Genomic DNA, 21,037 nt, shown 5'->3' with positions numbered 1-21,037 from the left:
TAACGGCGAAACACGTGTTGGCTAGGTGCAGGAAACTTCTTTAATTCATTATCCTCATCACCATCGTGAAATTCAAACTAATCCCAAACTCATCAGCCAACCCTTCCAATCTGGCAAGCCCCTCATCCTTATTACTGTCACTCTCAGGCTCTTTATTCTCTTCCTCACCTCCTCGCGTGATTTTTTTCACCACCTTTACCATGATAGGATAAACACCCACATCATCAAACAGACACTCATCATCTCTGTTGCCTTGTACAATTTTGACTCCATCCAATTACAGATTTTATTTCTTGTTTTCCTTTATATTTATGCCTTTCCATTTTCCTTTGCAGCATGTTCTCATGAATCCAGTGTTTCAAACTGTACAGACTTTGTTTGGGGGTTAATTCCATAAACTACTCTTCTCAGATTTCAAATTATTCTTACATTGACCAGTGCCATACAGGGAAAATTGCAAGGCCTGGGACCCAGCTTTTGCTGTAAACTTATTCTACTGTTTGCCCTAAACACATATGTGAAGTACGACTTGAGTAGCCATGTTGTATGTGTGTGTGTGCCCTCTAGAGGAGCTTCCTCATCAACAGTTATTTTCTTAAAGAATTTCATCTTTGATACTCACACAAAATAAACGCAGAATTTATTGGCCCAACATTAAATGACTGGCAGTTTCCATCAAATTACATACGTAGCTCAGAGATACAACCACCCAATCCTAGGATGACTCCACAAAACCAACCACTTGCACTGCAACACCAAACAACATAATGACTAATACCCGTGCAGAACAAAAAGCTGACAACCAATCTCAGCGAGACACTTAATGACATAGCTCACAACACGGCAATTCTCACTTCACTTCGATCTGCTTTGCATACACAAAAGTACCAAAGAGTACAACATTTCTTTGTCTGCTTCATATAATGAAAAATAGAATTTTCAATCACTCTAAGGGAAATAGGGAGTAGTATCCCTCCTGGTACTAATAAATACACAAAGCAAGTTCTCGACCAGAGGAAACGAACCATGACTAGTGTGTACTGCTCCTGTGCATAAAGGATCCACTGAACAATAATCAACATCTTTTGTGTAGCCTTTGCATCTCACAGTCCAACACCTCAAACTTTAACAGACAAATCTAATACTAGTTGAATGTATCTACCTCGGGCTCTTGGTTTTAAACAAATCCAATAACCTAACTCTCAGCTTTGAACAATAATCACATGATTTACACTAAACACACACTGATAAACATGGAATGACTGTAAAATCTTCTAAGCAAACGCAAGGAGATAAGGAAAGGATCGCTGAAACTTTTCAGACACTCACCCCCAGTCACAGATCAGGGTTGAGTCCATCGTCATTCATTAGCTCGCTTAGCAACCCCGATCAGACCCAGCTATATGCAAATCAGTCTTGACCCTGTGCCTCATGGGAACAGTCCAGCCTGAATTGCCAAGCCAGGTCTTCTGTGGACTGGAAACAAGCATCCTGGGACCAGTTTCAGGGTAACACCCCTCATCAGCCAGGCTAGCTTGAATCCAGTGGCAAAGTGCGCAAGGGACTCACTTCGGGGCATACCATGCCAACTTAGAGCGAAAAAAGAAGACACAGGGAGATGATGGATGCAGCTTTGATACTTTTCAGACACTCACCCCCAATCACAGATCTGGGTTGAATCCATCATCTTTCTTTAACTCACTTCACAACACCAGTTCAGACCCAGCTTCAAACCAAGGTCCTTTTAGACACGACTAGACACCACAACTCAAAATTAACACAAATCCTCAAAATCACAAACACAACAACACTCAACAACTTACAATCAAAACTGCATAACCAAAATGGAATGTCCTATTCATACTCCCACTCCTAGGATACTGGAACACCGTTAATAATCCAAATGGAACTATGGAGAATCAAGAACGCAAATTGAATTGGGACAAAACCTTATATACGGGAATGAACTTTAAATCATCCAGGCCCTGTCAGTTACCATACTCTGCTACCAGATGTGTTAGCACTTTTCTGTGTGTTTAATTGAAACCTATGAATAGCTATTGAATGGATCAGGAACAGTGTTAATCCCCTAAGAATGTTAGCACTCCACGGTTCAGCCTGATCAACAAAACAAATTCAATATTATGTGAAGCACATTAGGTTCCAAAAACAGGACAGATAATAATTTTGTTTAAAACCATAAAGGTTTATTAAATTTTAGTGGATTACAGTAGGGAAAAATCAAGCTAGCATCAATGAATGGACAACTTGTATATGCTTTGATTAATATTTAATTCAAATTAAATCAAAATCTTAGGAGCCAGAGACTAATAAAGCATGGGGTTTCCTAAAAAAAAGGACAAAGAAAAGTCAGTCCTCTCTCTGAGAGTACTTTAAAATATCCTACTCTACTATGCTACATTCTCTTAATCTTAACTGAAACACATGCACTTTAACATTGTACACACCCACATGCAGTCCTCATAAAACTGCCCAATCAGGTTAAAGCAAAATGATACAATTACATGCTTGATAAGGTCTCACATTTTCTCACAATATAAGCTTCTCTCTGCATCTTTCAAATGTAGAATATCTGCAACATGATAATATACACGGACTAGTCGCTACACTGATGGTGTCTTCTTTAAAACATTCCACGATTATCACAAAGAAAACATTTCTTCACACGGGAAAGAAGGAAAAGACAAACAGCTTACTTCAAAATTAAATGCTCATGTGTCATGAACAAAAGATAAACAATATTACCCATTTTAACATTTTGGATTACCTTAGCTATAGTCAATCTAAACATGAATAACATGCAAATGTGGTAAATGATATTCAGATTTCAATGTCATTATCTTGAAGAAACTGGACATGTGACTGATGGAGTGGGAATACTTGAGTGTGCTCTTGGATGAGTGCTGAGCATGAGCTGTCTACAGTGACTGCTAAAGCACAGTCCAAATGTAGCTTGCATAGTACACATAACACTCAAAAATACTATGCATGTGGAAAAGTGTTCCCAAATCCATTTTTATTGCTGCCTCATACAAACAGTTTCTCCTGGCTACCAGCACGGGTAACACAAGAATAAAAATAAAGAAAAGGGTTGATTAGCATGGACAACAAGCAATGGAAATATCAACGGTTGAGGACTGGTGCAATGGGGAACCTGTGGTTCTGTGGATTGTATTACCAGGGCAGGAAAGACTTTTTTCTATTTCACCTAGAATTTTGTACTTTATACTGTTATTTTTGGCACCCAGCAGCAAGGATCATTGTGGTTTAATTTTGTAATACACGTCTTTAAAACAGGCGGCCTTCAATTTATTTTTCATTTATTAAAAGTGTTTTAAAGAATGTATTGACTTCTTAAACATGAGCTTAGAATTTCTATGCTGCGTTGGCTTTTTAATTTTTCAGATTAGTCTACCCTTTTGTTACTCTCATTCAACATTCATTGTGAGCCCCTCCCTCCTTTTACATTTCTGAAACTGCATTGTGTTGAACTTCACATTCAAAACGATTGAACTGTTCACTAAAGTTCCCAAACACTGTATTTTTATTTCCGTATATTTATATTTGTTACTACAGTAAAGGGAGAGGTTTCATTTTTTGAACTAGAGATACCCCATTGGAATTACTTATTTGTTTTCTTCTCTTTTTAAGGTTGAAGCCTGGTTTGCCATTGACATCTTTGGGACCTTCGGATACTCTCCCTGGGAATGTATTCCACCCATAGCTTACCCTTAGCTTTGTGGTTTCTAACTCACATTTACCTGCTTTCTATTTGCTGGCTCTATTTATTGTAGGCTGTCCAGCTTGAGTTCGTTCTTTCCATTGCCCAAACCCTAGTTACTGTATTCTGCCACCAGTACTGGATTTCTGCAAATAGGCCTTTAAATCTTTGTTTTATCTTTTCACATTTGCTGTGCTTTTTAAGACCGGATCAGATGTCGGGCTCTGTCTTCCAGAGAGCTTGGTGTTTACTTTTCTTTCTCTGACTACAGACTTTAAAGTGAGAGAATTTACGTGACAATCATGCTGCATTCTGGGGGTGCGCTTGAGGAAGACTGTGCAGTGTTATTTCTTTTCCAGCACCAAAAAAAAAATAATATGTCTGTAAATAAAGTGTGCAGATTTTTCAGAATATATCAGAATTAGAAAAGCACAAATGAAGCACGTTTTTGTGTCATTCTGAAGAGTGGTGGAAACAAATATTTCAATACGATCAAAACAAATCAATACACTAAGTGGTGACATTTCCACACATTATCGTTTGTGCGCTGTATACTTTTATCAGTAAAACTGTGTCTGTGCAAATGTAATGGTCAATTCAATTTAAGATTTGTTGTCTGTAACCGCACCATGCATACTTTTATTAATAAACAACTGACAGGCTATATTGAGGAAAATATATCCTGGACCCCTCTCAATTTGGTTTTAGGTCGGAAGACAGCACAGAGATGGCCTTGGTTGCCGTGACAGATTAGAGGTTCTCTGGATGCTAACATACCCACTCTGCTGGTGTTATTACACTCATCAGCAGCTTTTGATACTGTTTCACATGATAAGCTGTTGTTCAGGTTAAATACGGTAGGCATATATGGCACTGCTCTAAAATGGTTTCAGGATTTCTTGTCAATTAGGTCTCAGGTGATTTCATTGGGTGACTTTAAGTCAGGTAGAATGGCGGTTGATAAAGTTGTGCCCCAGGGTTCTTGACCGGACCCTACCTTGGTCTACATATATGTAGCCCTGTTAGCCAACATCAGATATTTCGGCTTAGAAATCCTGTTCTACACTGATGACATGCAACTGGTCATTTTTTTACAACAATGTGGAAAACGTTAAGGAATGCTTTTCAAATGGTTTGAAGGTGGTGGCAGAGTGGATGGCCGAGAACTATTTCCAGATAAATGCTGAAAAGAAAGAGATCATGCCCTTTGGGATAGCCCAACAACTTTGGACTCCCGATTGGTGGCCTCCTGAATTAGGTTGTGCTCACACTCCCTGTCAGGTTGTAAAAAATCTAGGCATTTGTTAGACTTGGCTTCTTTTGGCGTGTTTCCCCGGACTTTTTGCTTTCTGACCTCCTGGTTTTGGCTCCGTTTTTGCTGGTGTAATGATTCTGCGCACTTTTGTCACTGCTGTCCAGTGGTAAAGTGCAAGCGCTCCTGTATAAAATGTGTTATGGATTGGTATTTCCATGATTGGTATATTTGATTTATGTGTCAGTCCCTAGAAAAGTGCACTGCGAGTGCCAGGGCCTATAAATCAAATGCTGTTGGTGGTCTGCAGCACTGGATTGTGCCACTCACACAAACAGCCCATAAAGTGTAACTCTGACCTGCCATTGCAGAGCCTGTGACTAGCCTGGGGCTGCCATGTCGACTTGGCAAGTGCACACACTTGCAAATTCCTAAACCTTCCCTTTTCTACATGTGAGTCGCCCTCAAGGTAGGCCCAAGGTACCCCCATGGGCAGGGTGCATTCTAGGTAAAAGGTAGGACATGCTCTGGTGTGTGTGTGGCATGTCCTGATAGTGAATTACAGACTACTTCGTTTTTCACTGTTGCAAGGCTACCTGTTCTCCATAGGCCAGAATGGGAAGTTTGATCATTACATCCTATGATCCTAACTGACTCAGGGAACATGGTAGGAATTCAAGTTTAGTATGCCTGAACTAAGAATGATAAACTACATATTTTATTGAAGTTGGTTTTAACATTCTGTGTTTGAAAATACCCCTTTTAGAAAGTAGGTATTTTCTGACCTAACCATCCAGCCTGCCTCTGCTAGCTTGTGTATTATCTGTCTGGTCTGTGAGTGACAGGGGCTGAGGGAGACAGGGTAAGTCAGCAGGGCTAAATAGGCACATCTACACATAGATGGGTGGGAGGAGTAGCACCTGGGTCTGAATAGAGCTGGGCTCACCTTCCACAATTCTGGCTCCACCTCCTGTGGTGCGCCTGGGGACCCTGGCCCTCACTGACAAAGGAAGAAGGTGCACCCTGGCAGAATGCACCCTAAACTGGTTTGAACTAGATCGTCACCGAGCTGCTGCTCGCACCACATTGAGAGGCACCGCACTGTGCACTGCTTTCCCTTCGCATCGCAACTGCGACGGATGCCAAGACCGACTCACGCCTCCCTGTGAGCCGCACTAAGAAAGGTACTGTGAACGAACCTGTCCCGCTGTGGCTGGCCCGTACAGACGAGGTCAGTTGGAATAGCAAGACTCTGTTGTTTTCAGCAACATGGTAGGCTGAGACCGAGCTCACGGCTCGTACAAACTGTGTTTTCAACGTGACTTGCCAATTTAAAGACATATTGCAACGCAACTATTTTTAAAGTACGGTACTGTGGATTTTTATCGTACTTGGTCTTGTTTAAGTATACAAAAAAATTGATATTTGTCTAAACTGGTGTGGTGTCCGTTTGTAGTGCTTATACTGTGTTACTGTTGGTTATGTGCAAATGCTTTACACACTGCCCTTCAGATAAGCCTGACTGCTCGTGCCAAGCTACCAAGGGGGTGAGCAGGGGTTATTTTAGGAGTGTAACTCCCCTATCCTGATTAGAGAGGTGGTTTCTGACTGGCTTTTGTGCAAAACTTAGCCCACCAGAAATCCCATTTCTAATAGCATTAAATTAGATCAAGCATTGACAATGAAAGAGCAGATTCTATCTACAGCGGGCACCTGCTTTTGCATGTTGCAGCTTTTAAAGAAAGCCTTGCCTTTTCTTTCGTTGGCAGCTAGAAAGACCCTGGTACAGGCTCTCAATGTCAGACAGCTTGACTATGGTAATGCTTTTGGCTGCTGCCAATGAGACATTCCTCTCTAAACTACAGGTCATGCAGAATAGTGTTGCAAGGCTTATCCGTAATCTTCCTCCAAGATCTGCAACTCTTCCTCTCCTAAAAGCACTACACTGATTGCCAGTTAGAAAGAGAATTATATTCAAGATCTGCTACCTTACCCACAGAGCACTAAAGAGGAAAGGGCCAAGATACTTACACCATGAGGTTAAACATCATCTTCCTATTGAAAATGTGCGATCCAGGGACAAAGAGATGCTCTCTATTCCATGCATCCAGTGTTGAAGGTGTTGAGGCACATCTTGCTCCTACTTGGCCCCTACTTGTTGGAATTGCTTCCCTATGCACATTCTAATCTGTTCTGATTATATTACATTTAAGAAACGTTTGAAAACTTTATTTTAATTTCTGCATTTCTGTTCCTGCTACAGTGTTCTCTTGCAGCGCGGAGATACCCCCTTGGGAATACACTCCACTCCACTCTACACCACTCCACACTACATCAGTGCACTCTACTATGCTTCAATCTACGCCACTTCACTCTATACCCCTCTAATCCATGCCATTGCACTCTATCCCACACTGCTCTACTATGCACCACTGCACTCAACACCACTCCACTTTATGACACTCTGCTCTAGAACACTGCACTCTATGCCATTGACTCTACGCCAATGTTCTCTACTCTGTAACATTCCATTCTACATCACTCTAATCTTCTCTGTGCTTTACCCCTCTCTACTGTACACCACTGTCCTCTATAGTGCACCATTCTACTCTCCTCTGAAACAATCTACACTACGCCACTCCACTCCATGCCAATGCACTCAAAACCAATGCACTCTATGCCACTGCATTCTACACAATCTACTCTGAACCAATGCACTCTACGCCTTTGTATTCAATGTCACTGCACTATGCGCCTGTTTATTCTACTCTGCACCACTGCACTCTATGACCGCCTCTCTATGCCATTCTACTCTAAACCACGAAATGCCACTGCACTCTACCCCACTCTACTATATACCACTGCACTCTATGGCAGTGTACTCTGCAACACCGCACTCTGCGCCACTGCAATCTACTCTGCACCACTCTAAGCCACTCTACTGAACCTCACTGCACTCTACACCACCTTACTCAAAACCAATGCACTCTATGCCACCGCATTCGATGCCAATATACTCTGCACCACTCCACTCTATGTCATTGTACTCAATATCACTGCACTCCACGACTCTTTATTCTACTCTGCACCACTTTACTCTATGCCATTGCTCTCTATGCAACTATACTCTAAACCATGTTACACCACTGCACTCTACTCCACTCAGCCATATACAACTGCACTCTGACAGTTTACTCTGCAACACTGCACTCTACCACTGCAATCTACTCTGCACTACTCTACGCCACACTACTCTACACCATTTTACTCAATGCCAACATATTCTATGCCACTGCACCCTACACCAATCTATTCTGCATCACTGCACTGTACAACAATATACTGTACTCTACTCTATGCCACTCTACACCATTTCACTCTAAATCACTTTACTCTGCACCACTTTACACTACTGCACTCTACACCAATGCACTTCAAGCCACTCTACACCACTGCACTCTGTGACACTCTACACTGTACCCTATGCCACTGCACCACTTTACTCTACTTCATTCTACGTCAATGCACTATATGCCAATACAATCTACTGTGCACTACTACACTCTTTAACACTGCATCCTACGCCTCTTCACTTTATGCCCCTCTACTCTGCACCACTCTACTCTATGCCACTCTACTCTGCAACACTGCACTCTATGCCACTGCACTCTACTCTGCACCACACCACTCTACCCTGCACCACTCCACTCTACGTCACTTCACTACTCTCTAAAACAATCTACTGTACACCACTGTAATCTACATGCTCTACTCAACTCTGCGCCACCCACTCTGTCCCTGCACTCTATGCCACTCTACTTCAAGCCACTACTCTATGCAACTGCACTCTATCCTGCACCACTCCACACCACTTCACTGTACTCTGAAAAAATATATTCTACAGCACTGCACTCTAAACCACTGAACTCTAAGCCACTCCACTATATGCTGTCCCACTCTATGACACTCTACACCACTGCACCAGTTCCCTCAATACCAATTTACTCAAAACCAATACACTCTACGCCACTGCACTCTATGTCAACTACTCAGCACTCTATGCCAATATACTCTACTCTGCAATACTCTATTCCACTACAAGCTACGCCACTTTACACCATTGCATTATATGTCAATGCACCCTATGCCACTTTATTCTACTATCCACCACTGTACTCTATGCCATTGCTTTCTGTAACACTTTACTCTGCGCAACTGCACTCTACCATGCATCAAACCACTCTACTGCACACCATTCCACATGGAAACAATCTACTCTACGCCACTCTACTCTAATGCACTCTGTAACACTGCACTCTTCACCAACTATTTTGCACCACTGCACTCTACCCCACTATACTCTACAACACTCTATGCCACTGCATGCTAAAACACTCTACTCTTTGCAACCCTGCTCTGTGCAACTCTACGCCACTGCACTCTATGACACTCTACTCTGAAAGACGGCACTCTGTGCCAGTGAACTCAGTGCCACTCTTCTCTATACCATTGCACAATACGCCACTGCACACTACGAAACTCTACACCTGTGCACTGCACTCCACACCAATCTATTCTACTCTCCACCACTGTACTGTACACCATTGCTCTCTGCACCACTCTACGACATACTACTCCACTGCTCTCTACAACATTACTCTGCAAGATTGCACTCTCTGCCACTGATCTCAATGTCACTCTAATCTGTAGTCTTCTCTGCACCACTGCTTTCTAAATCCACTGCATGGTATACCACTCTACAACATTGCGCTCTATGTCACTGCACTCTACGTCACTCTACAGTACTGTAAGAATACTGCAGAGTGGAGCAGAGAGCAGTGGCGCAGAACACTGCTCTCTGCAGTACTCTACTCTTCACCATTCAACTCTATGCCACTACACTCTGCATCACTCCACACCACTATTCTATTCTGCACCACTGCACTCTACTTTACCCCTCTGCACTCTACCATGAACCACTCTACTCTACTTCACTCTACTCGTACAATCTACTCTCCACCACTCTAGTCTACACCACTGCAATCTGCATTGCACCACTCTGCTCTACCCTGATGGCACTGTATGCCAATGCACTCTACACCACTTTACTGAAAACCAATGCACTCTATGATACTCTACTTTATGATATTCCACTCTGTGACACTCTATTCCATTAAACTCTACTCCACTCTACATTACACCACTCTATGACGCTCTACGCTACTCCCTCTATGCCACTCCATGCCACTTTTCTCCACTCTAATCTATGACACACTACTCTACTCTATGCCACTCCAGTTTATGCCACTCCAGTCCATTCTACACTACTCGACTCTACATCCCTCTATGCTATTCTACTCTCCTACACTATTCCACACCACTCTATGGCAATCTACTCCAATCTAGGTCAGTCTACTTTACAACACTCTATGCAACACCCTCTATGTCACTCATCCTTACAGCAGTCTATGCCAATCCAGTCTACACCTCTCTACTTCTCTCTGACCTTCTACTCCACTCTAAGCCACTCAACACTACTCCCCTCTATGTCACTCTACTCCCTGCACGACACTCAACTCTACATGACTCTACACCACTTCATGATACTGCACTCCTTTGCCACACTAACTTTTAGCCATATTGAACAGCAGCCACGCTGGTGTACAACATGGCTAAAACATATCGTCAAAGGTAATACCTCATGCATAGGCAGGACCTATTGCCTTACCAATACTTGTTTTTTGACATTTTTCAGTCAAAGTATAGTACTGGATACGGTAAAATGTGGTGCTGTTAAGCACTGTTCTATGTATCACTGACAGATCTGAATGCCAATAACAAAACATTTGTGTGAACCTATACCGCTTAGTGCAAACTAGCTCGTTAGGGATGTTTATTTAAAAAAAATACATTTTGGTCAAGGAAATCTAAAGAAAAAATAAATGGATATGGCCCATTAAATCAGATTTTTATCCGAAGCACAGAAATGGTTGCTACAGAACTCCACAAACACTAATGATCAACAAGATACCTGTATGTAGAATATATATTTAAAAAAATATATATACATGCCTAAGCGAGTTTTCTATCGGGGTGTGGGAAGAGCACTATAAATACCAAATACCAAAACAATAGAAGACAGAGAGAGAACGTCTACCTCGTTCACGTTATCTCAGTCTGCAACATTTTTAAATCAGTAACTTGAATTTACCAACAAACAAACAATACTAGTAAGGCCTAAAAGTCGATGATGCACATCTGCTCGCCTCCCAGCCAACGTATCTAAGGGGTTAACACAGGCCCTCTCACTACCTCTGCCGCAGGGTGGCTCCAAACATTCAGGGACCACTTATTCGGCCAATAACTATCTGTGAGATGTGGAGACTCCGTGGCCCCTACAGAGAGGCAGGTGACCACAAGTTGTGAATCATAGATGCTTCAATGACAGTCATTTATAATAGACTAAACAGCAGGGAATATACATCAACCTGGTACAAAACTCCTGCCACAAAAACGTGCCTTACCTGGTTGTCACATTCTCGTGGCGCTTCTCAAAGCTTGTGACCGGTGTCACCGCCTCCTGGGCCGTCTGATTTAACTTGATGGCAACTGCCTAAGGCAAGAAAACCCACACAGGTCACTCAAGGGACGTTTGCAGAGCAACCAGCATTATAGAAAAAGTGCAGTAGTAGTTACCTCGGGATTGTCTGTCAAGTAGATTTGCCTTGAAATGTTATTGATTGTGCATATCCACTGCAGAGAAAAATAAATGGATTACAACCCACACCAATACAAAAAAACGTTTCAAAATAAAACAAGCATTTACAATGCAACGGTCTTGCCTTTGCAAAGGTTAGAGCTATTGGCAATGTAAATGACAACATTTGTATTTATGTGTTGGTTTTGAAAACAGATAAATAAATGGCATTGTCATTTACAATGCAAATAGCCTAATCTCTCGCAAATGCGCGACCTATGGCATATGCATATATGTATATGTATGCATGCATTTATATTTGTATTTATATAGATATGCAGATTATATATGTTTATATATGTATATTACCTACTGGCGGTCGCCAGTAGGTATATATAGTTAGGATTTTTTCTCTATGGGATTTTTGAAAATTCTATGTCTAATAACTTTGGCGTTTGTGGACGGAATTGGCTGAAATTTTCAGGAAAATGGAACATTTTGTTTCTGAGCAGCCCCTGAAAATTTGGGGGGGGGTTCGTCAAGGGGGGTCCGAGAAAAAAGGGGGGTCCCAAAACGTGTTTTTAACATTGAGTTTTCCATAGGGCGGTTGGCCTCACTTTTAGCCCGAACGGCTGAATGGATTTGCACGAAACTTGGCAAAATTGTAGGGACTGATAGCCCGATGTGCCTTTGCTAGGTCTCAATATATGTGCTCCAGTGGATTTTGAGAAATTAACGTTCAAAAAAAGATATATATCTGTAACAGCGGACCAGGCAGCGCTCCGGTTCGCGGACTTTACGCGTTACGGAGCTTTGTGAAGCGAAGCTGATTGGTTCTCCGGCGTCTGTAAACATTCCAAACAGTCCGTAGCGGCCGCCATCTTGTCTCTCGGTAGGATCGAGAGACAAGAGGAGGCCAAAGCGAAGGGGCAAATGACCATAAGGGGGCATAGTAGATCCTCCCTGACCCCCTAGGTTTGATGTGGAGGTTTTAAAAGGGCCCCGCGGGGCAAAAAAAATAAATAATAATAATAATCGAACGGCTGAATGGATTTGCACGAAACTTGGCAAAATTGTAAAGACTGGTAGCTCGATGTGCCTTTGCTAGGTCTCAATATATGTGCTTCAGTGGATTTTGAGAAATTAACGTTCAAAAAAAGATATATATCTGTAACAGCGCTCCGCTTCGCAGAGATAAAATTATCTCTGTATTACCTAGCTGTTGCTAACACCAGTTAGCGACCGCTAGTAGGAGATAGTGACCATCTTGGGCCCCACTTTGCATGTCAGTGATATTTATCACTAATGACATGCAAAGTGGGCATGCCAAGATGTTAGCGACTGGAAACAGTCGCTAACATCGCTATCTCCTATTACCAACTTTTGGAGATATTCGCGCTAAGCGCGAATATCTCCAAAAGCTACCACCTGCCCTGAGCAGTTCTTAGCCATGTTATCCAATGGGAGGTGGATAACATGGCTAAGAGCATTAGCTCGGTAATGCATGAATATCGGTGAGTTTTCAGCGATATTAATGCATTGCGGTCGTTTTTTATGGCATTTGCGATAAACCTTGATAATAGCAAGGTTTATCTGCGATAATTTCTGACGATGCTTAGCGGTAAAAAATTCGTTGCTAAGCATCGTTGGGGATAAATATCGCTTAACTTTGGTAATATGCCCCAACGTCTGTTAACGTTCGATTCGAAGGAAATCAGGAAGTGTTGAAAAACATTGTCTGCGCCATCTTGCCTTTTTTCAAATGCCACACTTTTGTTGTGCACGGCAGCCATTTTAGATGACTTGACCAGACTCACTCTCTGCACGCTGTCGATCCTTAGCATGGCTCCCCACCCTCGCAAGCATCTCCCCCAGGCACTGGTCACCCTCGTTCTCTGTCTTATGCATGGGTAATAAACCTCCCCCCATCTGCGCTGCTCTTCCCTGAGAATCACACCCTGTGCCCGCCCGACACCTCCCTTTCGCCCTATTCACTACCGCACCCTCTGACACTCCTCTTCCTCTGTGTCCAATTGTCCAGGCCGGTCCTAGGCTATCAGCTAGCCCTGCAGATGTAGTTTATGGCCCCAGCTGTAAAGAATCACCCCTCTTCAAAGGAGTTATAGTAGATCAAGGCCCACACTCGATGAGATCCGTCACAGCACACGCGTTCCTACTATCTGAAAACCATCCTGTATTGTGATTGGGGAGGGGACCGAGCCTGAAGCGGAAGATTCCAGGGATGACTCTTTGTACATCAAAGTTTTTACAATTATGTGTCACATTAAAAATATATAGCACTCCAACACAGTAGTAAGATTATAAAACTTTAATAACTTATAAATATATACAACAAAACAAAAACAGTAAAAACATATAAACATTTTTAGGGAAAAACAACGAAGTAGCGGTCGGCTGTGCGAATAGTCCCAACGCAGCACAACGTCCAGATTTCTGGACGGCACCCAGGTGATGTTGCCTGGGTGCCGCACTGATTTCGGCATCCGGCGTGGGGCGTCGCGGGGGGTGGGTCATCAGTAGCAAACTGTTGTGCGAATAGTTCCAAGGCAGCAGAACGATGGCACCAAGGTGATGTCCAGTAAGTTGCCGCACTGGTTTTGGTATCCTACAATGCTGCTCCGAAGAACGGCGTGGGGCGCCCCGGGGGGGGGGGGGAGGCGGCGTGAACGGGCCTCTCCAGGTGGAGTCTCGTCTGTTGTAGTGGGGCGCCCCTTTACCGTTTCAGTTGCCATTCCGTCCGCTTTTGGTCCACTGTGTCAAAAGCCGCAATTCAGCTGAGTTGCGCCCACTCTTGCGGTGCAGCGATAGGCGGCTGCCACAGGACTCTCAAAATGGCGGCAGGCTCTTTTCTTTTTGGGCCTGGTCCACTGAAATGGCCCTGGGACACCTTGCAAATCGGACGCTTGTCTGCTAGGTCTTGGACCCCATTCTCGAAAGCGTCCCCTTCGCCTTGAGGATTCAACAAAAGTTTTGGGGGCCCCCGACTCCTGCAGGCTTCTGGTGGGGAGCGGCTGCCATGATTGCTCGCGGAATGACCACGACGGAGCCACGAGATGGTGGTGCTTTCATGGTGACGCCAGCTTCAGTGTGAAACATCCAGAAACAAGGTGGGGCTTTCATCGTTTGGGAAAAAAAAAAGTTTTCATCCAATGAAAAGTGTTATTTTTAGGTCATATGATCAAGCCTTCCATCATTAGGAAACCAAAAGTAAAATGAACCAATGAAAAGTTTTATAAACAAGTCACATGACCTGTTATGCGGCATAGGGTATAAAAAGCGTAGAAAATCCGTTGGCACGTGAGGCGGCGTCAGTAGCGGACCGATGTGCGAATAGGCCGAAGGCAACACAACGCGCCAAGATCCGGATGGCACCGAGGTGGTGTCCAGCAAGTTGCAGCACTGGTGTGGCCATCCTACAATGCTGAAAGTCAGCGTGGGGCGCCCCGTTGGCCTCTGAGTTCGCGTCAGTAGCGGACCGATGTGCGAATAGGCCGAAGGCAGCACAACGCGCCAAGATCCGGATGGCACCGAGGTGGTGTCTAGTAAGTTGCCGCACTGGTGTGGCCATCCTACAATGTTGAAAGTCGGCGTGGGGCGCCCCGTTGGCCTGTGAGATGGCGTCAGTAGCGGACCGATGTGCGAATGGGGCCAAAGGCAGCGCAACAATATTTTCGGAATAGAAGACACCACAAGGCGCTGAGATGCCAAGATCCGGATGGCACCGAGGTGGTGTCTAGCAAGTTGTGGCACTGGTGTGGCCATCCTACAATGGTAAAAGTCGGCGTGGGGCGCCCTGTTGGCCTGTGAGATGGTGTCAGTAGCGGACCGATGTGCGAATGGGGCCAAAGGCAGCGCAACAATATTTTCTGACTAGAAGACACCACAAGGCGCTGAGATGCCAAGATCCGGATGGCACCGAGGTGATGTCTAGCAAGTTGCTGTACTGGTGTGGCCATCCTACAATGCTGAAACTCGGCGTGGGGCGCCCCATTAGCCTGTGAGATGGCGTCAGTAGCGGACCGATGTGCGAATGGGGCCAAAGGCAGCGCAACAATATTTTCTGAATAGAAGACACCACAAGGCGCTGAGATTCCAAGATCCGGATGGCACCGAGGTGGTGTCTAGTAAGGTGCACTGGTGTGGCTATCCTACAATGCTGAAAGTCGGCGTGGGGCGCCCCGTTGGCCTGTGAGATGGCGGCAGTAGCGGACCGATGTACGAATGGGGCCAAAGGCAGCGCAACAATATTTTTGGAATAGAAGACACCACAAGGCGCTGAGATTCGGTTAGCACCGAGGTGGTGTCTAGCAAGCTATGCAGCTGAGTTGCGTGCGCACTTGCGGCGAATAGGTCGAAGGCAGCACAACAATGTTTTCTGAATAGAAGACACCACAAGGCGCTGAGATTCGGTTACCACCGAGGTGGTGTCTAGCAAGTTGTTGCACTGGTGTGGCCATCCTACAATACTGCTCCGAATAACGGCGTGGGGTGCCCGAAGGGGGGGGGGGGGGAGGCGGCGTGAACAGGCCTTCCTAGGTGGAGGCTCGTCTGCTGTAGTGGGGCGCCCCTTTACCGTTTCAGTTGCCATTCAGCTGAGTTTTGGCCGCTCTTCATGCTACAGCGACAGGCGGCTGCAACAGGACTCTCAAAATGGCGGCCTGTTCTTTGGATTTGGGCCTGGTCCACTAAAATGGCCCTGGGACACCTTAGAACTCGGACGCTCGATTTTTTTTTCCTTTCCTCTACATGCAAAAAAAGGTAAATGCCCGGTACGTTATACGCTTCATCTGCCACGATGTACTCTCCAGAGGAACCGAAAAAATATATAGTTATGGTAACTATACCATGCATCGTCATATGGAGAGGTGGCACCAATTAATTATAGTGCTGCATAAAAGAGAGATTTGGAGGAGAACCCCCGACCTGCCAGTACATTCATCAAAGAAGTGGCACTGACAGCATCAGAGGCAAGGGAAACGGTCCCAAATATTTAGAAGAACTTTGGAAAGATTAAAATGACATGTTTAGATTGTGGCAAATTAATTTCATGTGGACAGATGAGTGTTACTCTATAAATACAGCATATGAACATCATCATAGTCGATGGTTGGTACAGACATTTTGACTATATCCTGGACCTGCCCGTCCTCGCCCAAAATGGCGCCGGAATAAATGGGACTCGTAACTCCTTGTTGTGTACTGGTTGCAGAACCTTGAAATCACGAGATACGTATGCAGTTTTGAAGCACATGGCGGGCGGGGACGAGAATTGATTGAGTATTTCGACATCCCTATTGATATTAAGTTCTGATGTGTTATTGATTACTGTACTATTGAAAGTTCGAATTAACGTCGCGCATGGTACTTGCCCGCAAATGTATATCTAGATAATTTTATTGTAACTGGCCCTGTCGTATTTTAATTATAAAATGTACGTCCACCGATTCCGCAACTGTTAGACACCTTAGTTCTTGCAACCTAATGGCCCGCCCGTTACGTTCCTCTACAGTGTAAATGTCTACTCATCATATACGATTACAGTTTGCTCCGTGGCCGGCCCACGTGGTTATAGGCTCGTATTTGTATAATGAAATTTTCACAATAAAGGTTTTTAAAAGAAAACATGGTAGTAGTATATACATTGGTAAAGTTTTTAATAATAGTCACTGTTTTAGAATCATTAAAAGGCAAGTGAAATAAAGCAGACCAATTACATGAAGGGTAAAAGGTATAATACGCAGGAACGCAGTAAAGATAAATGGTCAAGGGCTGTTGTGTTTTCTACTCCTGCAACATAAAGTGATCGATAAGAATCTCATATTCAGGCGTATCGGCGACTAAGACAGCAGGTCGACCCTCTTTTGCTCAACAGCTCCGTCATGGGACGAAGAAACGGCCATTTTCTCGAAAAAAGAATATATTTTACTTGCAGGACAGTTGTAAATTTTCCGGGAAAGTACATTAGCCTGGAACATTATAACATATATTTAAGAAAAAATAATGTTTGGAAGTAATAAAAAGTGTACTTTTTAGGTCATATGACCAAGCCTTTCATCATTAAAATAAGAAAAGTAAAATGAACCAATGAAAAGTTTTATTAACAAGTCACATGACCTGTTATGCTTACGTTACGCGCTGCGCGTCGCGCCCCGGATGACTTCCGGATGCGCTAACGCGGCGCGTCATATGACGCATTACGCGACAACGCAGGTCCAGAATATAGTCAAAATGTCTCCACCAACCAGCGGTCGGAACACAACCCCTTTCAGCAGGCTAAATAGTTCTGTTAAATGACAACAGAAGGGACAGGCAACAAGAACCATCAGTCAAAGAGGGGAGGGCTAGTTCTTCTCTACCGGGTTACATTGGGGCGCTACCGGAACTGATCGAATTGGTAGTCTACAGTGTTTCTGGATGTTTCAGACTGAAGCTGGCGTTAGCATGAGAGCACCACCATTTCGTAGCTCCGTCGTGGCCATTCCGCGAGCAATCATGGCAGCCGCTCTTTATCGTTATTTTGGGCGGGGTGGGTGGCGGAGCCGAGCTGTATTGCAGCCATCATGGTGTGGAGTTCAGTTCATCTCACTAGTTTCGTATTTGTCATGAGGGGTTGTTCTTAATGTTTCTATTTTAGCGAGGTCAAAAAGAGATCCCATTAGTGGCCTACTGATTTTGCTCGATTCCTTTTGTTTTTTTACACGATTTTTCGCTATCTGCAAAGACTAAACAGAGTATTGCTACTCTGTGCTTGTTTGTAAATAGAGAATGAACCAAAGAGAACAATCAATCAAATGGAGAGAGAAGCAGGCACGACGGATTACAACGGGGGCAAAGGCCTGCGTTAACTACCCTTCACTATCTGCAAAGAGAGAGTACTCCTAATAGAAATGAGGGGGGGGGCCAGCATTCAAAGCAGATCAGTGTGCATAAACACGAAAATGTTTTTATTTACCACGTACTTGACATTCGACAGCTTATGATATTTGCTATTAAAAAACCATTGAAATTCACTGAAAAAAACCATAGGTTATAGACCATATATAGTTAGGAATTAGCATTTACAAAACATTAAAAATTCACTGAAAAAACCATAGGTTATAGACCATATATCGTTAGGAATTAGCATTTAAAAAACCTTATTTTACTCACACAAAACCATTGAAATTCCATATATAGTTAGTTGCACTAACTATATATCGCGCACCCGCAATCCACTGCTGATGATGTCACAGATTACATCATTCATGACATGGTCAGTGACATAACTGATGACATCACTGATGACATCTCAAATGACATCACTGATGACATCACTGATGACATCTCATTTGACATCAATGACCACATCACTGATGATATCATTCATGTGACAATACAATGCATCTCCTCACACTTTAATATAACCTCTGTTACACCCAGTGTTAAATACAGAGTATAATTTTTGAAACCATTGACACACCAATACTAGTTACTACATACGCACTCACTGATTCCTACGTCTACACACACATTCACTCATTCACCCATACAATCATTCATACATACAATCACTCATCTTTACAACACTATCATATGCACTCATACACCTATACAGACACTCACACTCTGCCACTCATCCATGGAGTTACTCACACACCTAGTCAGTCCTGTAAAGAATCAATCACACTTCCATTTTCTATTTTTTCCATTTTCCATTTAAACATAGAGTACCTTACATTTTCAAACATATACTAACACATACTTACTCTCTTATACAATCATTGATACAAGTACACATTGATCTGCACAGAGTCACACATCTCCCAGCCAGCCACACACACACTCAGTCTCCCATACAAATACTTGGACAATCAATCAATAACCCATATAGTTACTCATATAGCTACTGATCAACACATGCAGCAGTTTACAGAACAACAGACATAATGATGCACAAATTAAGACAGTTTAGTCACTAACCCATGCACTCAGTGAGACACATTTAATCACTCACTCATACAGTTAGTCACGCACCTAAATCCTTCATCCAGACACTTATACATCAACTCATTCTTCAATATGTAAAACATATTTAAACTTTACAGAAACACACAGTCAATGGATGATGTCATCAGTGATGTCATCAGTGATGTCATTTGAGATGTCATCAGTGATGTCATCAGTGATGTCACTGACCATGTCATGAATGATGTAATATGTGACATCATCAGCAGTGGATTGCGGGTGCGCGATATATAGTTAGTGCAACTAACTATATATGGAATTTCAATGGTTTTGTGTGAGTAAAATAAGGTTTTTTAAATGCTAATTCCTAACGATATATGGTCTATAACCTACGGTTTTTTCAGTGAATTTTCAAGGTTTTGTAAATGCTAATTCCTAACTATATATGGTCTATAACCTATGGTTTTTTCAGTGAATATATATATATATATATATATATATATATATATATACACACATACATATATAAATGCATATATATATATCTATATATATATATATATGTGTGTGTGTGCATATGTGTGCGGGTAGAGAGGTAGAGAGAGAGGCAGAGAGGTAGAGCGAGAGGTAGCGCAAGAGTAATAGAGAGTAGTACAGTGAGTAGTAGAGAGTAGTACAGTGAGAAGTAGAGAGTGAGAAGTAGAGAGTGAGTAGTAGTGAGTAGTAGAGAATGATTAGAAAGTAGTAGAGAATGAGTAGAGAGTAGTAGAGAATGAGTAGAGAGTGAGTAGTAGAGAGTAGTAGAGAGTGAGTAGTAGAGAGTAGGAGAAAGTGAGTAGTAGAGAGTAGTAAAAAGTGAGTAGTAGAGAGCCATCAGAGAGGCTCCCTTGACTTAACTCTGAGATGTGACAAAAGCGCAATGTGCCCCAATGCAAGCAAGAAAATTGTTCCTCAGTTCTCCGGTTTGGTAGTTTAAACAAGGCAAAATTATTTATCATGGGCAAAATGAAATTTGCAGAAGTGTATTAGCACATGGGACGTACGCTACCACGTGGGGTAATGCTCCGTTAGAAGATTATTGTAACACTGCCGGTGCAGTGATAAGTGCTGGAAGGCATGTATGCAGACCGTGGAGAGTATGTAGGGTAGAAGTATTTTGCTAACGGCAAAATGAAAAGCGCAAAAGCCTATTAAAAAAATAGTAAGACACTACCCAGTGGGGTAATGTTGTGATAGAAGATTATCATGTTAGCAATGCGGCTAGGCTTATGGTGGGTGCTTGTGCAGTAACAGAACACGCACTATATAAAAGTAATTTATTGGTTGGCAGGGGCTTGTAACCCACAGAGCGTTTGTGTATAGCAACGCCTGGCTGTGAATA

At 43.2% G+C, this 21,037-nt stretch overlaps 1 protein-coding gene across 1 annotated transcript in view; it reads right to left on the bottom strand.

The window, feature by feature from the left end:
* Positions 1-21,037, bottom strand: part of APPL2 (adaptor protein, phosphotyrosine interacting with PH domain and leucine zipper 2) — a 697,983-nt gene that overhangs the window by 141,754 nt on the left and 535,192 nt on the right. Inside the window, exons 13-14 of the mRNA XM_078674621.1 lie at positions 11,691-11,747; positions 11,519-11,607 (exon numbers count right to left, since the gene is read on the bottom strand). Coding sequence (XP_078530747.1) covers positions 11,519-11,607; positions 11,691-11,747 — 146 coding nt within the window. The remainder of the gene's footprint in view (positions 1-11,518; positions 11,608-11,690; positions 11,748-21,037) is intronic.

Source organism: Lissotriton helveticus, chromosome 1_1 (genome assembly GCF_964261635.1).
Source record: "Lissotriton helveticus chromosome 1_1, aLisHel1.1, whole genome shotgun sequence".
In the NCBI taxonomy this organism is placed as follows: Eukaryota; Metazoa; Chordata; class Amphibia; order Caudata; family Salamandridae; genus Lissotriton; species Lissotriton helveticus.
This window is presented reverse-complemented; position numbering and strand designations above follow the sequence as displayed.